Source organism: Aspergillus candidus (genome assembly GCF_002847045.1).
Source record: "Aspergillus candidus strain CBS 102.13 unplaced genomic scaffold BDW47scaffold_10, whole genome shotgun sequence".
Taxonomy (NCBI): Eukaryota; Fungi; Ascomycota; class Eurotiomycetes; order Eurotiales; family Aspergillaceae; genus Aspergillus; species Aspergillus candidus.
The window spans coordinates 588,185-603,144 of record NW_020194015.1 but is presented as its reverse complement, the minus strand read 5'-3'; the positions used below and the strand labels follow the sequence as shown (position 1 = coordinate 603,144).

The 14,960-nt window shown below is 50.7% G+C and overlaps 2 protein-coding genes across 2 annotated transcripts; both read left to right on the top strand.

The window, feature by feature from the left end:
* Positions 1–953: 953 nt before the first annotated feature.
* BDW47DRAFT_102310 (uncharacterized protein) lies at positions 954–3,314 on the top strand. Its single transcript, XM_024811841.1, has 2 exons — positions 954–1,127; positions 1,180–3,314. Exon 2 carries the CDS (start codon positions 1,791–1,793, stop codon positions 2,154–2,156), a length of 366 nt encoding a protein of 121 aa, XP_024674149.1. The 5' UTR covers positions 954–1,127; positions 1,180–1,790; the 3' UTR covers positions 2,157–3,314.
* Positions 3,315–10,620: 7,306 nt separating this feature from the next.
* BDW47DRAFT_124068 (P-loop containing nucleoside triphosphate hydrolase protein) lies at positions 10,621–14,957 on the top strand (the record flags this gene model as incomplete). The annotated part of the gene is made up of 2 exons (XM_024816183.1): positions 10,621–13,521; positions 13,575–14,957. 2 exons carry the CDS (start codon positions 10,621–10,623, stop codon positions 14,955–14,957), a joined length of 4,284 nt encoding a protein of 1,427 aa, XP_024674148.1.
* Between the last annotated feature and the right edge of the window lie 3 nt (positions 14,958–14,960).

Here is a 14,960-nt window from a genome sequence, read left to right as displayed (position 1 = left end):
CCCCCCCCCCCAAATTTATTCCCATCTGCAGAGCAAAGCCTCCCGACTCGACTAGCGAGATACTTAGGTTGAGTTAGGTACATGGCTTAGTCGATGGACGGAGTACTAAGAACCACGAGCTAGTTACCAGTCACTCACTACCTTGCCTTAGCTAGGAACGATACTTACTACCAGCCTTCCTAGTCAGATTTCCTAAGTTGTTGATTGGCGCTTTCAAATTACTCTTAATCACCGTGTCTCCATTTATCTATCCATCGCTGACTTGATTATTGATTAATTTATTAATTGATTATCGTTTACTACCACCAGCACCGATAGTCAAAAGTGGAAACCGCTGCGGTGGTCTGGAGCCCAGCAGGGTTATTGACCAGTGGGAGTCTCCCCCAGCAACGGACCACCCCTCCACTCCCCAATCCCGCTTCGGAATACTGTCCGCGGTCCGGTTGGAGACTTGTGCGCTCCGTTGGGACAAGCACGGTTCGTAGGTCCCGAGGTGGAAAGCACTAGCCTTCGATTAGGTCTAGTTTGGGGGGGGGGGGGGGGGGGGGGGGGGGGGGGGGGGGGGGGGGGGGGGGGGGGGGGGGTGCTAGTGGCCTTGACGGTTAGCAGCACGGGGCATCATCCCCAATTCCTGGGTCGGTTCGGTTGACTGACGGACTGACGGACTGGCTGGCTTGGTGTTAGACTGGGGATGGACTGTGGTGGACTGCTAGGGGAAATGGGTTTGATTAGGTGTTATCAATATAGGATTATGGGTGATGTAAGAGGAAGTACGAGGAGAGATAGGAGAAGGGGTATTATGCAAGGTGACGACAGGCAATCATATTGCAATGCGCGGATTGGCATTGGAATCCGGATTGATTGATTAGCCATTCAACTGTCTCATAGTATGACACGCAGGGGTATGGTTGCCCGTGGGAGAGACAATGAGACTGCCTTACCTGCCTTACCTGCCTTACCTATTGTCTCTTACAGGTCTGCCCTGCCAAGGAGGTCGGGGCTAACCTCTTTGGGGCAACTGGTCAGAGCTTGACCGTTGTTTTCCACCTTTTGCCCTTTTTTGCTTCTTCATTATCCCTAATCAATTGACTGATTAGTTCATTTTTTTTTCCTTCCTTGTTTTCTCTCTGGATCCATTGTTTAGCGATTGCTGTATATTAAATGATGACAACACCTTACAGGAGTACTCCCAGAAGATACGTAGATTCCCCTGAATCTACTACTAATGCCATAGTTGCTGTTGATCAGGATCCTGCCCATCGATCGCAATCCCCCTGTAGTCATGTGGCCGGGGTGACAATTAATCTTCTGCTAGGGACTGACTCCTGAGTCAAGTGGTCCACCCGTCCCGTTAGCACCGTCGAACGGGGCACCGCAACGTGATTGATGCAGCGTCCAGCCCTGTGGGGCACTTGTCAACCCCTTCGGGTCTTGGACCACCGCTTTCTTCCCCACCGTCAACCCACACATCACATGTGTCAATGGCGTGCCTGGGAGAGAGGGGAGGAGGGGGAAGCGAAATGGACACGCTGACAGAGAGCTGACACAGAGAAAGAAAGATTGAGGGGAAATTGTGTCTTACAGCTCGTTCCGAACAAGAATGGGAAAAAGTAGACGACCCGCCTCTTAGCCGTTGACGAGACATTCGGCCCCGACTCTTGGAACGACGGAGTGGTTTCTCACCGACTGGCTGCCCTTAGTGTTCAGTCGATCGATGCTGCCCACAGAACGGGAAATGACCTTCGGGATGGACGGAACTAGAGGCCTGTCTGGCGTGGTCTGGGGGATCGATGGTCCGCTCTCCACGACCAGTGCATCTCCAACGCCACGGCTCTCCCCTCACCCCCCTCCCAAGTCGATCCATACCACGTCCCGCGTCCATCTCCCTGGACCTGGGCTGTGCCAGAGGGGACAGATGTTGGCTAAAGAACAGGGGACAAGGGGGCGCGAAGAAGGTACTTCTGCGGCCAGACGCTCAGCGTTACTCCTGTGACGATGATGATGATCACAATGGATGGCAACCTCATCAAGTTTGCAAAGCAAATGAAGTACTCCGTGCGTCGTATCTACATTCTGTTGAGCGCATCGGCGACAGCTTCCACGGTCATTCTGCAGACCTTCTACGCTTGAGATCAATGATTTATTCAAAGCGTTAGATCCTGGAGAGACCTCGCTGGGAGTGGAGAGACAGGGACATTGTGCAGATGGTTGGGTACTTCTCTCTGTTCAGTGGGAACCGCCATCCATGGTGTAGCACCGTTTGTTTTAGTGCGCCTAGAGCGGGGCGGCCCAGGGATCTGGAGGGCGGTGTTGGCACGTTCAATGGGGTCAAGCTGACGAGAGCCAGCGACGTCAGAGACAATCAACACCGTAAAGATTACCCATCAGGTGTGGACGTATCCTATATTGTGGAGTGCAGACTAAGCCAATAGTTCGAGTCAAGACCTTGGAAGGGGGATTGCATTTGATATCCATTGGGCAATTGTCGGCTTCTCCCGTCGCGAGCTGTCAAAGTGTCAGGTCAATTCAAGTCAGTCCATCGCCGCCACAATCATCATAATCACTAGTGTCATCTTTGTCGATGTCGACATTACTCTCCGACTTTACCAGGTTGTGATCCTTCAATTGACGTGGGCCGTTTAGGCGAACAAGGAGATGATCTTTTCACAAAAGCACCCCTTGAGTAGACACTATTACAATAACCTGGGGTATTATTAACTGGGAAGCACCAGAATATGATGATAATGGTGGTGGTGATGACGACAACGAAAGTCTCCCGGTTAGCACGCGGCCGTTTTGGATCATTCATGTACCATACCACGTAGTTTTGACAGGTGGTAGACACCCTTGTTTGGTTTCACCAAAAGCAAGAACTCATTTTGCGATTTCAAACGATGGGTCAGACGACAGCTACCCATATCGGCGGTATACTAGTTGTATCTTGGCATCGGGGGTCTGCTAAGGACTTTTATTTCTTCAGTAGTTTTATGGAACGACAATGTACTTTTCCAGCTCCAAATCCCCAGGAGACGGAGGTGATGGATCCGATAGTTGGATAGTACATACACAGCACGAGCAACCGTATTGCCCAGAACTATACGCCGTTGTTAGTACGTGGTCTTCAGCAGTCTGGAGAATAGCGTCTCAGGGAGAAACAGATCGACGAATCGATCATGGTCTGTATTTCCCGTGCCAATGTCCCAGAAGCGTCCACTGAGATTAGCACGATGGCCGATGGTGGTGCCGATTATGAAAATCAGCATGGAAGCGAATCCTTCAGTGGAGCGCGTTCTCAACCTGTCAGTTGAATTGGCCTCCGTTCAGTCAAGGTGATTGTATGGCACTAGGTCATGTGCTGGGGTAGATGACCGCACTAGCCCGATCTGGCCCGATCTACCCCCGTCACTTTTGTCTCTGGTCTCCCCTTTTTCCACCACTTCCTCTGAAACCTTCACCCTTTCCCAGGTCTCCCATCTTCATCAAATCCCTAGTTTCATTCTAGATTATCCCCCAAATAAGTCCGATGCTCTCGTATATTGGGCCACTCTGGAAATGAACGGCACCAGCCCGCTGACCATCTGCCGTCTACTCACACTCTTCCCCAGTCAACAGTCTAATCACCAATGTGTATTAGGCAATCCCACGAGGGAAAGGATGTAGGGTTCGTGTGCTATTGAGATTAGTCTCGAACGGATGCCAGGATAACCGCATCGAAGCGTTTACTATCAAGCTCGGTCTATGGGTTCGGGCTTTGAATTGACAGATGATAGCGTGATATGAAGTCGGGTGTACAAAGGGTATTGATTACGCTGATCAGTAGCGCCAAGCCTCCATTTTCAGAAATCAAAAGAATAATGGGAAAAAGCAGAAGTTGCCACCACCAACATCATCAAGACAGGAGTGTATTCGCCTTGGAGGGCTTTGGGCTTTTTTTCTGACCAAAGGATTACGGATGAAGTCATCCCAAGTGACCACACCCCCCCCGGCCCCGGACGGTTTGAAATAAGGAACCGTATCTCTGCAAACCTGAAACACAACATGGAAAACAGCAGCAACAGATCGTCGTCTTGTTTCGGGCTGCGCCTCCGTGGATCATGCACGTTCTTCCAGCACCCCTGGAGGTGGTAGAGCCTATGAGAGGCGACGGGAAATGGCCAAATCTGCCTTGCCTGGTCGCGGGCAGCTAGCCCGTGACCCTGCAAGCTGCAGGAGGCTGTACCGCCGTAGTGCACGTCTAGGCTCTCTGCACACCGCACAGAACACCCGATCGGCATAGGTCCAGAATTCGATCGTCCCTGTCAATGTTGTCATTATGAAATTGCTATTCCACAAGGTTGGGCCTCTTTTGTTTTCCCTTGCTGTTCGTCTACTCGGAAGATGTGGCCGGGGCTAGTATTGTCTACCGCCTAGATAGCGATGTTTAACCGCCTGCGGACAACTTTCCGCTCGAGACCCATTTTTTTCGATTCAGGGTGTGATCGACGCGGAGAGAGAGTTTTGTGGCAGCGATTCCCTGACAGTAATTAACTTGCCTTTACTCGACGTATATTCGGCCGTTCATAGTCCGCGGGCGTGAGAATGTCCTCGTGTCCATCTGCACGTCTATGCTACTTAGAAACTGGTCGTAAAGCACCGACCGCGACGGGAAGGTTTGCCGTCTCCCGCATCAACTGCATGTGGACTGGCCCGCTTAAGTTGATAAGCAGTGCCCATCTTCAGATCAGGCCGTCCCGAGCAGCTTGACATGGCACCAGTCTAACCAGTCTCGTCGACTGGTCGGCCTGGCGGGATTGGCCGACAGCGCGGTGGAGTCCAACTAAAATCCCTAAGAGCACCAACTGCGCGGTCTTAGCTAGACTCCGGAACCTATTCTGGGGCCCTCTCTTTCTCCAGCACACCCGGGTGCCCCATTCCGGAGTCGACAGGTTCCTCCAGTGTGACTGGCCAAGTCTTCCGTTCAGGCCTGCTGTAGCTCCCAGCTTCCAGCTTAGCTTGTCTGTCATATCCACACTGAACGACGGTTCGCCTTTTCCACCCGACTGCACGCAGTCGCGATTAACATGTGCCTCTCCACTGCGATTCAGGGGCTGATTTCGACCCTATATTCAAGATTGTAGGTCGGTTGTTTTCCTCGACCAGTTCCCCCCTGACTAGGACCGAACTAGCAAGGAAGACGCCCGGCGAATGAGAGGTAAAGTTCACTTTCCAGTAATTGCTATGATCGCCTAGCGCCCGACGATGTTGACGGTAGACTCCGTCCACTGGACTGGGAGGAACTCTACGAGCTGGATGCCTGGCACGATCCAACTTTTTTTATTTCCTCGCATTATTCTTCGAGGTATACATACATCGGAGTATCATTCGTAGCATCCTCTTAATAATAATAAAGTTCAGTGAACATTTGACCTGAATATGCCTCCATTTACTCAGTTTGGATTAGTATATGGTACCTAGGAAATGCTGCATTCTACTCCCGGTCACACTGTTCATGACTCCCCATGCAGAGATACATTGTAGGCGTAAAGCCACATCATTTGATCCGATGTGGGGTATAAAGTACGGTGACTACTAGTATACTACTCCTCTCGTTCACTCCACCGTTCAACACCACACCCATGTCAATCCTGAATTAATATCAACTGCATCCTGCCAAAACCCCTATATCTTACATGATGTATATAAAATAGACTTTGCACAGCACATATGGCATGACACAGACAGACAGGCCATATTGATGTTACACACCTAGTATAGTCACATCCAAATGTGGCTGAGTTGACTGAAGAAACCATTCATTCATAGTGATCATTGTAATTGTAGCACTAGTCCAAGATACTACAGTATCTACTTCATCCTGCAGACCGATACGATACCTCCAGAAGCGTCAAGGACGAAGATTACATCCCGATTGCGGATCTGGAAGTCGATCCTCGCGATCATCGTCTTCCTTCTCTTCCTCTTCCTCCCGTACTTTGACCAATTAAGCCGTACTACAGTCGATAGTAGTTCATTCATTTTTTCTACCAGCAGCTCGCCTAGTGGAGCCTATCACAGGGGGAAAAATTGACTTATGCAGAGCTGGCCCTAGTTTGGACGGGCGCAGACTCGACGGTCGTCCTGCAGGATGCGGAGGGTCTTTGGGTTAGGGCACGCTACTGGACGGTTGGACTGGACGGTGGGCACAACCTGCATGGTGGGAAGCGGTCGGAAGATAGTAGGCACCCTGCCTGGGCATCTCTCTGCCTAGGTGAGGGTGCAGTTGCGTTCTTTCCATGTCTCTTTACCACTATCACTATCACTACCACTACCACTACCACTACCACTACCACTACCACTACCACTACCACTATAACCACTACTACTGCATACTAACATCCACTTAGTTAGTAGGTAGTAATAATAGTTTACTACAGTATAGTATCATAGTAGTGTAGTATAAACACCCCTGCCTAGCGTCTTCGAAATGAAACATCGATCCCCTGCGCCCCCAAGAATCAGGGGGAAGCAAACCCGCCGATTGTCTTGTTTCATCTTCGCAAAAACACGAACAAAAAAGTAGTGATAATAATAATAATAATAATAATAACATTGATATACACGTGGCTTTGAAGAGACGATCCTTGCCGCTTGACCAAGAACCATACCATCCAGGATGGCGCGGGCCGGTGTGTGCCCCAGCAACCGCAGCAGCAGCAGTAGCAGCTTGTAGTGTACTGTAGTGCAGTGTAGTCCAAATCTCAGACCACTCCCCGGTAGGTGAGGTAAGCTCAGTATCCGTCTGTCTGCCTGTCGTGGATTGGCTATTCGAGGATCATAATACGAATTGCTATGCACTGGACTGGACTACTGGCTTTTCCCTCTGGAGATCGGCCAATGGGGAGGGTGGTAAAGGGTGGCTTTTGTTGTCTGGCTCCTGCACCGGTCCGATTTGGGTTCTATCTTTTTGCTTTACTTGTGCTTTTGCGTTGTTTCTTGGGGAGTGACAGGGTAGGTCATACTGGGTAGACTGTCTGGAGAAGTTCGTACAGTAGGACCTGAGAATAAGAAAATAGTACATACTGACTGAGATTTCATGTCTTACTCCAGCCGTCATCCATACTGACCAGCTCTCTTAGGCATTGACCCTTGTACTCTCTGTCTTTCTCTCGATTATGCCAGGTTAGTCTGGCGTTTTCAGGCCCGCAATTCGCATGCAGGGCATCATACTAGGATGGCCCCTCACCCGGTGTGGCGGAGCTTTTGGGCGCTTAAGAATAAAAATTATAATATTACATCCTGGCCAATAAGATAATAATACAATATAATATAACTAAATAAACGCAGCTAACAATATAGTGAGAAAAAAATTATATTATAATTAAATGAAGGAAAAAGGGGACCTCACCGTATACTCAGTCCACGTGCAACTATGAGTATCCACTGACCATGCTAGTTCTATCAAATCCATCCTCCTGAGGTCTGGACCTTGATCGGAGTTTAGTACACAGCGACATATTTGCCTGAGTATCTCCAGAATGTGGATCGATAGCCGGGGTTGCAGCAGCAGCAGTAGTGTAGTCGTAGTAGTATCTGTAGATTAATGGTGGCAGTAGAGTTATAGTAGCAATAGAGTAGTGACCAAGAACTCGGCATCCGAAGACAATTCGTCTCCGACATACGCACAGACATGAGGCGTTCTTCATCAACGTCTCCGAGAATCCCACTCTTAGCTCCCCCCTCCTTCATCCATCCTCCTCAACAGCGTGCTAATTCATCCGTTGGGATTCAGAGTGTGGCGGGAGGATGGGAAACGGACCACCAGGATTGAAACGGCCAGCATCGCCGCGTTGATTTTGATGTACTTTACCACTACTACCTCTGGTCTGTATTCCTGCTGCAGGTCCTGAGCACTCACGATCTGCACATCCTGTTCCAGACCTGTACTTCAATCCTTTACTGACTTGCTTGGTTGTTCCTGTCACGGAGGTAAGTGTTGTGATTGGCTTGTGCTGGTTGATTGGACGATGCAATTGTAAGAATCGAGCTAGAGTTAGCCCCGATTTGCGACGCATGACCAGGAGTTGGGGGATTTGAACCGGGCCGGTGGATCTGAATCCCTTGTTCCCTTGCCGGGCGAGATATGGATTCCTTGATGCGCAGCAGCAGACTAAATACGCCTTTAGGGGGTGGCAAGATTGTCTCGTAATTGACAAGGGTGACACAGTCGTCTAGGTAGACTGATCGGGCGTGTCCTGTTGATTCAGGATTGGGATTGTGGGAGGAGTGGGTATCTCCCTTGAATGTGATACCCGAGTGGGTCATCTAGATTGGATGAGTCGGAGCTAGGTGGCTGGCTGGGGGGATGGATTGATAGGTGAAGCATCGTTGATAGTATACAGAGGGTATAGCAGCGAATTCACCCTAACTGTGGAATATGCCAATTGATTCATCGGCACCATAGACTACGAAGTAACTGTGGATGGCTATGAAAGGACCAAAAATCACTTATTCAAAGTAGAAACGTTGGTGGAGATGGGGCACTGTTGATACGCTCGCACTGTATATAGTAATCTTTATGAAGCTCAAAAGTGTCTTGATATATTTTCTACCTGAGTGACAATTTTTTGCAACAGATAATAAACCTCCACATTCCTCTTCTCCTGCAATCAGGGAAAGTACTTGCCTCCTGAATGAAATTGGGAGATGTGTTTTGTCCTTCTCGACTAATCTCTACTATCGAACCTCTCTAGATAAATTCGCCTGCGACGTGATCTCCCCCCTGATATATGTACCTAATGGAGCCTTCCATTGCGTATAGCTAGCTTTGTGGATCCAGTGAGCCGTTATGTCAATATAATTGCACGGCTGTGGGACTGCTGGCTGTTTGTGAGGTTCGACGCTGGTTCAGAATCGGTGCAGATGGCAATCTTTCTCACGTTCTCGAAGCCGATACTTTTCAACAAGTACGTTGACTCAAATCTTGCCCAACATATCAGAGAAGAAAACCCATCTTTGAATGACATCCACAACTTCCAGACGTGGGATTATGATATATTGCCAGGTTCGCTCTTCTGGGGTGTATAAAGCGACTTTCGAAGCCCGAGGTACCACCCCCGGAAATGGTAGGGATCCTGTGCTGCAACTTCTGATGCCAGGCGCCACTCACTAGTAAATCAGCGATAGACTGCATGATTCAAGAGAAAGCCAGAGGAGTCATCCTCATCGTTTAAAACTTGACAGGCACTGCACCAAAATATCAGATCATTATTTTGGTCGGGCTTGACATGACTTATATCCTAACAGAAAGTGCCACCGAAGGGTTAGTATGGCAGGAGTTGATAATTCTTCATAAAGTGACCGGCTTCGAGGAGGAAATAGAGATAGTTGTCACTGCACCGTTGGCAAGTGACAGAATATGTCTGACTCACAGGATCGGCAAATGGGGCTCACTGATATACCATGTCAGAATGGGGGTGTCTCACTACTCTTATATGACCTATTTACATGGTACTGTGTAGGCACCTGAATCATGCTTAAGTATATCTAGGTATCGACTGGCATCTTGATGAAGCCATCGTGGTGGATCGTGATGCTCAAGAATACCGGTACGGTCAAGATGCGAAGATCAATATTCCATACGCGACAGCCTTAAGGTCCCTGAGAGTCTACTGATCAGCTACGTCTACAAGTCAAGCTCCATACTCCCGGCCTCACCCAGTAAGAAATGGCATGTTCAATTGCTAAGACAACCCAGTATCTAGCTCTGTTAATGTGGAAATGCACACGGAAAGGCCTTGATGGGACAAGGGACAGAACCCCCGAAGTGTTGAACACTAGAGACTTTTGTCTGGGGGGCACAAGAGAGTTTAAACAGTGACTGGATGATACACATGAACCGCTCTCTTGCTCCAGGTCTTGCCGCACGCAGACCATTTCCCTACCAATTTTGAGACAGGCGACGGCATAATCATATGGGAACTCTGATCAATGTCACTCCGTTCAAAAATCGATTTTCAATCTTCCTAAGCTAACCAATCCATGGTCTATTTTTAAACAGGGCTGGCTGGAGTATCGGATAGGGAGCTTTCCAGATCGTTGCTGGCCCCTTGCATCTGACTGCTCAACTTGAGCAGAACAATCGAGCCTCAATAGAACCGTCGACGATACAATTTACAGCATTTTCTCCTCAATCTCTCGTATCTACCATAAATTAGACCCACAATTGAACAATGAGTGGCTTGAGTAGTACTGATATCATCGAAATTTGCATAAGTTCGTTCCCGAATACTTGGATCATAGATCTTCCTGCAATGCACCAGAGGCTACAAACTCGCAGACGATCTGCATCAGGTACACGAGTGACTGGTCATCTCTATTCAAGGGGTCAAATCTATAGCAAGGAATATGTGGATTATTATGCATCGCAGCGTCTCATATCGCATCCGATATCGTGGTACCCCTGAGGCTCATGCTTGCCCCTACCCAGTCCTTGTATAACATGACCGTCTTCGATTTTCAGAACCATTCTCCTTCCCCTTCCCCACAATCTGTCTCGTTTTGTTTTGTTAATTAATGTATACCTAATTTACCACTGTCATTATCGATATTGTCTGGTGGAGGCCAACCTTCTCTTTCACCAACATGTCCAAACCCATACCACTACAACAAATAGTGGTGACAGACAAGGGAGACATGCAGACCCGCCCTCCAAGCTCAAGCTCAAGCTCAAGCTCACCATTTGGCGACGTAACGAAAGTTCCGGACGTGAGCACCGAGCCCGTGCAGAAGAAAAAATGGCATCAAATACTCAATCCATGGCGATCACAGACGTCGCCTCCCGTGCCAACAGCGCGATCCGTGTCGCGAGAACACGGGGCCTCCTTCCTCAGCATCATATTCTTCCACTGGATGTCTCCCTTGATGAAAGTCGGCTACTCGAGACCCCTCCAGCTGCAGGACATATGGACGATCAACCCCGACCGGGCCGTCGACGTCCTGTCCGGCCGATTGGAGGCGTCGCTGGACAAGCGCACCCACAGCGGGACGACGCGCCCGCTCGCCTGGGCGCTGTACGACACGTTCCGGGGCGAGTTTGTGCTGGGCGGTATGTGTCAGCTGGTCAGCGCGCTGCTGTTGGTCTTCACGCCGTATCTGACGAGGTTTTTGATTGAGTTCGCGACGAAGGCGTATGGCGCGCGGGGAAATGCGTCGCCGCCCCGTGTGGGTAATGGGATCGGGATTGTCGTGGGTATCACTTGCATGCAGGCGCTGCAGAGCTTATGCAACAATCAGTTCTTGTATCGGGGTCAGATGGTTGGGGGACAGATTCGCGCGGTCCTTGTCTCTCGGATTTTTCAGAAGGCGCTGAAGCTGTCTGGGCGGGCGAAGGCCGGGGGCCAGGCGACACCTGAAGAGGTCGAGGCATTGGAGGCTGCGAAGGGGGCTTGCCAGAGACCAGACGAGACAGGAAAGGGGAAGAAAAGGGCCGATACTGCGTCGCCTGCTCCCGGTGGTGTTGCTGGCGATGGTCACGGATGGAATAATGGCCGCATCACGGCGCTCATGAGCATCGACGTCGACCGGATCAACCTGGCCATGGGGATGTTTCATGTTGTTTGGACGGCGCCCATCACGATCCTGGTGACGTTGGCTCTGCTCTTGGTCAACATTGGTTACAGCTGTTTGTCGGGGTACGCCTTCTTGATCGTCGGCATGTCATTACTGAGCTTCGCCGTGAGATCCCTTATACAGAGGCGAAAGGAAATCAATAGAATAACCGACCAACGAGTGTCCCTAACTCAAGAAATATTGCATGCGGTACGATTTGTGAAATATTTTGGATGGGAAAGCAGTTTCCTGGACCGTCTGGAAGAGATACGCGGCCGGGAGATTCGGTCCATCCAGACATTGCTGGCAATTCGAAATGCCATCCTATGTGTCTCCATGTCTATCCCCATCTTTGGCTCAATGCTTGCTTTTATCACCTATGCTCTGACAAATCATGACTTGGACCCCGCCCTGGTCTTCTCATCGCTGGCCCTCTTCAACTCAATGCGGACGCCGTTGAATATGCTGCCCCTTGTCACGGGCCAAGTGACTGATGCCTGGACTTCTCTTGATCGAATTCAGGGCTTCTTGTTGGCAGAGGAACAGAGGGAAGATATTAAGCGGGACGAAACAATGGAGAACGCTATCGAGATGGACCATGCTTCGTTCACATGGGAGCGTCTCCCGACGGATGCAAAGACAGAGCAGTCCACCCCCAATGACGATGACACGATTGTAAACGCCCTGACAGAGCCATTCAAGCTCCACGACATGACATTCACGGTCGGCCGCAATGAGCTGCTGGCTGTAATTGGAACAGTCGGTTGCGGGAAGAGCTCTCTGCTCTCAGCGCTGGCAGGCGAAATGCGTGTCACTGATGGCACGGTACGATTGAGCACTACGCGCGCATTCTGTCCACAGTACGCGTGGATCCAAAATACCTCCGTGCGGAATAATATACTATTTGGCAAAGAGTATGACGAGGCCTGGTATGAACAGGTGGTCGATGCATGTGCCCTGACTCCAGACCTCGAGATGCTTCCTGATGGAGACCAAACTGAGATCGGGGAACGAGGCATCAACGTGTCTGGTGGACAGAAGCAACGGTTGAATATCTCCCGGGCAATCTACTTCGACGCAGATCTTGTCCTAATGGATGACCCGCTATCGGCGGTCGATGCACACGTCGGACGTCATATCATGGACAAGGCCATTTGTGGCCTTCTCAAGGACCGGTGTCGGATTTTGGCCACGCACCAGCTCCACGTGCTTAACCGATGTGATCGGATTATTATTATGGATGAGGGGCGTATCAGCGCAATTGACACTTTTGACAATTTGATGCAGAACAGCGATATCTTCAGGCGGTTGATGTCTACATCTGGACAAGAGACTGCGCACGAGGAAGGGGATGAGGCGACCGATGAAGCAGCCGAAGAGACGGATGATAAGCAAACAAGTCCTAAGACGAGCGCGCCCTCAAAGCCAGCTGCTGTTTTGATGCAAGAAGAGGACAAGGGCTCGTCTTCGGTCGGTTGGTATGTCTGGAAGGCCTATATCCTAGCCTCCGGCGGCTATTCTAGCGCTCTTGTGATGCTCATCCTGCTCGGTCTTTCAAACGTTGCCAGTATCTGGACCAGTATATGGCTTTCCTACTGGACCGCAAACAAGTACCCGGCACTGTCAACCGGTCAGTATATAGGAGTCTATGCTGGACTAGGTGGAGGTGTCACTCTCCTGGTATTCATCTTCTCCACGTACATGACGACTTGTAACACGAATGCCAGCAAGGCCATGCTTCAGCGCGCTATGGCCCGTGTGCTTCGTGCGCCCATGAGCTTTTTCGATACTACGCCACTCGGCCGAATCACCAATCGCTTCTCGAAGGACATCCAGGTGCTGGACAATGAGCTTTCGGATGCAATGCGACTGTTTGCTCTGGCGACGACTATGATGATCGCCGTCATGGTTTTGACCGTCTCGTTCTTCTACTACGTATGTTGTGACCCCTCCATATATGCAACAAGATACTTACTAACGGGATATAGTTTATCATCGCACTGGTCCCGCTGGTGATCGTGATCGTGCTAGCCGCGAACTATTACCGAGCGTCCGCCCGCGAGGTGAAGCGCCACGAGTCAGTTCTGCGGTCGACGGTGTACGCCAAATTTGGCGAGGCTATCACAGGCGCTGCCTGCATCCGAGCATATGGCGTAGAGAAGGGCTTCCAGCGCACGATTCAAGATTCCATCGACATGATGAACGGAGCCTATTTTCTCACCTTTTCGAACCAGCGGTGGCTCAGCGTGCGACTTGATGCTGTTTCTACTGCGCTGATCTTCGTTGTTGGTATTCTGGTAGTCACCTCTCGGTTCAATGTCTCTCCTAGTACCTCTGGGCTGGTTCTGTCTTATATACTGGCCATCGCGCAGATGCTGCAGTTCACAGTCCGTCAGCTTGCTGAGATTGAGAACAACATGAACGCTACAGAACGAGTCCATTACTATGGGACTGAGTTAGACGAGGAGGCGCCGCTGTACCAACAGATTGAGGCACCCGCCAGCTGGCCCGAGAATGGCCGCGTCGAGTTCAATAACGCGAAGATGCGGTACCGGGCTGGCCTACCGCTTGTTTTGAAGGGCCTCACCATGACCATTCAAGGAGGCGAGCGGATTGGTATCATCGGCCGCACTGGGGCTGGAAAATCCAGTATCATGTTCGCACTCTTCCGTCTCACCGAGCTATCTGAAGGCACCATCAAAATAGATGATATAAACATCTCAACGATTGGCCTTCAGGCCCTCCGGTCTCGTCTGACCATCATCCCCCAAGACCCGGCCTTATTCAAGGGGACCGTCCGATCCAACCTGGACCCATTTAACGAGCACAACGACCTAGCATTATGGTCCGCCCTCCGCAAGGCATACCTAACCGGTCACGACGAAGACCCCGAAGACGAAAAGCCCCCCCACACCTCAGCCAGCCGAACCACCGCCGCCACCATCTGCCCCCCCGGTACAAGCAGCAGCGCAAAACCCCACTTAAAAACAAACAAGCTCACGCTGGAGTCCCCCGTCGAGGAAGAGGGCCTGAACTTCTCTCTCGGCCAGCGGCAATTAATGGCTCTTGCACGTGCACTGGTCCGCGACACGCGCATTATCGTCTGCGATGAGGCTACATCCTCTGTGGACTTCGAGACGGACCGGAAGATTCAACAGACGATGGCGCGGGGCTTCGCGGGGAGAACCTTACTATGTATTGCGCATCGCTTGCGCACGATCATCCACTACGACCGCATCTGCGTTATGGATCAGGGTCGGATCGCTGAGATGGAGGCGCCGGTTGTGCTGTGGGATCGACCGGATGGGATCTTCCGGGCGATGTGTGATCGTAGTGGTATTACCCGTGAGGATATTCTCTATTCTGACTGAGGG

Bases quoted from the DNA above. Each gene is read 5' to 3' on its own strand.
- BDW47DRAFT_102310 (XM_024811841.1), top strand. From the start codon at position 1,791: ATGGTCCGCTCTCCACGACCAGTGCATCTCCAACGCCACGGCTCTCCC.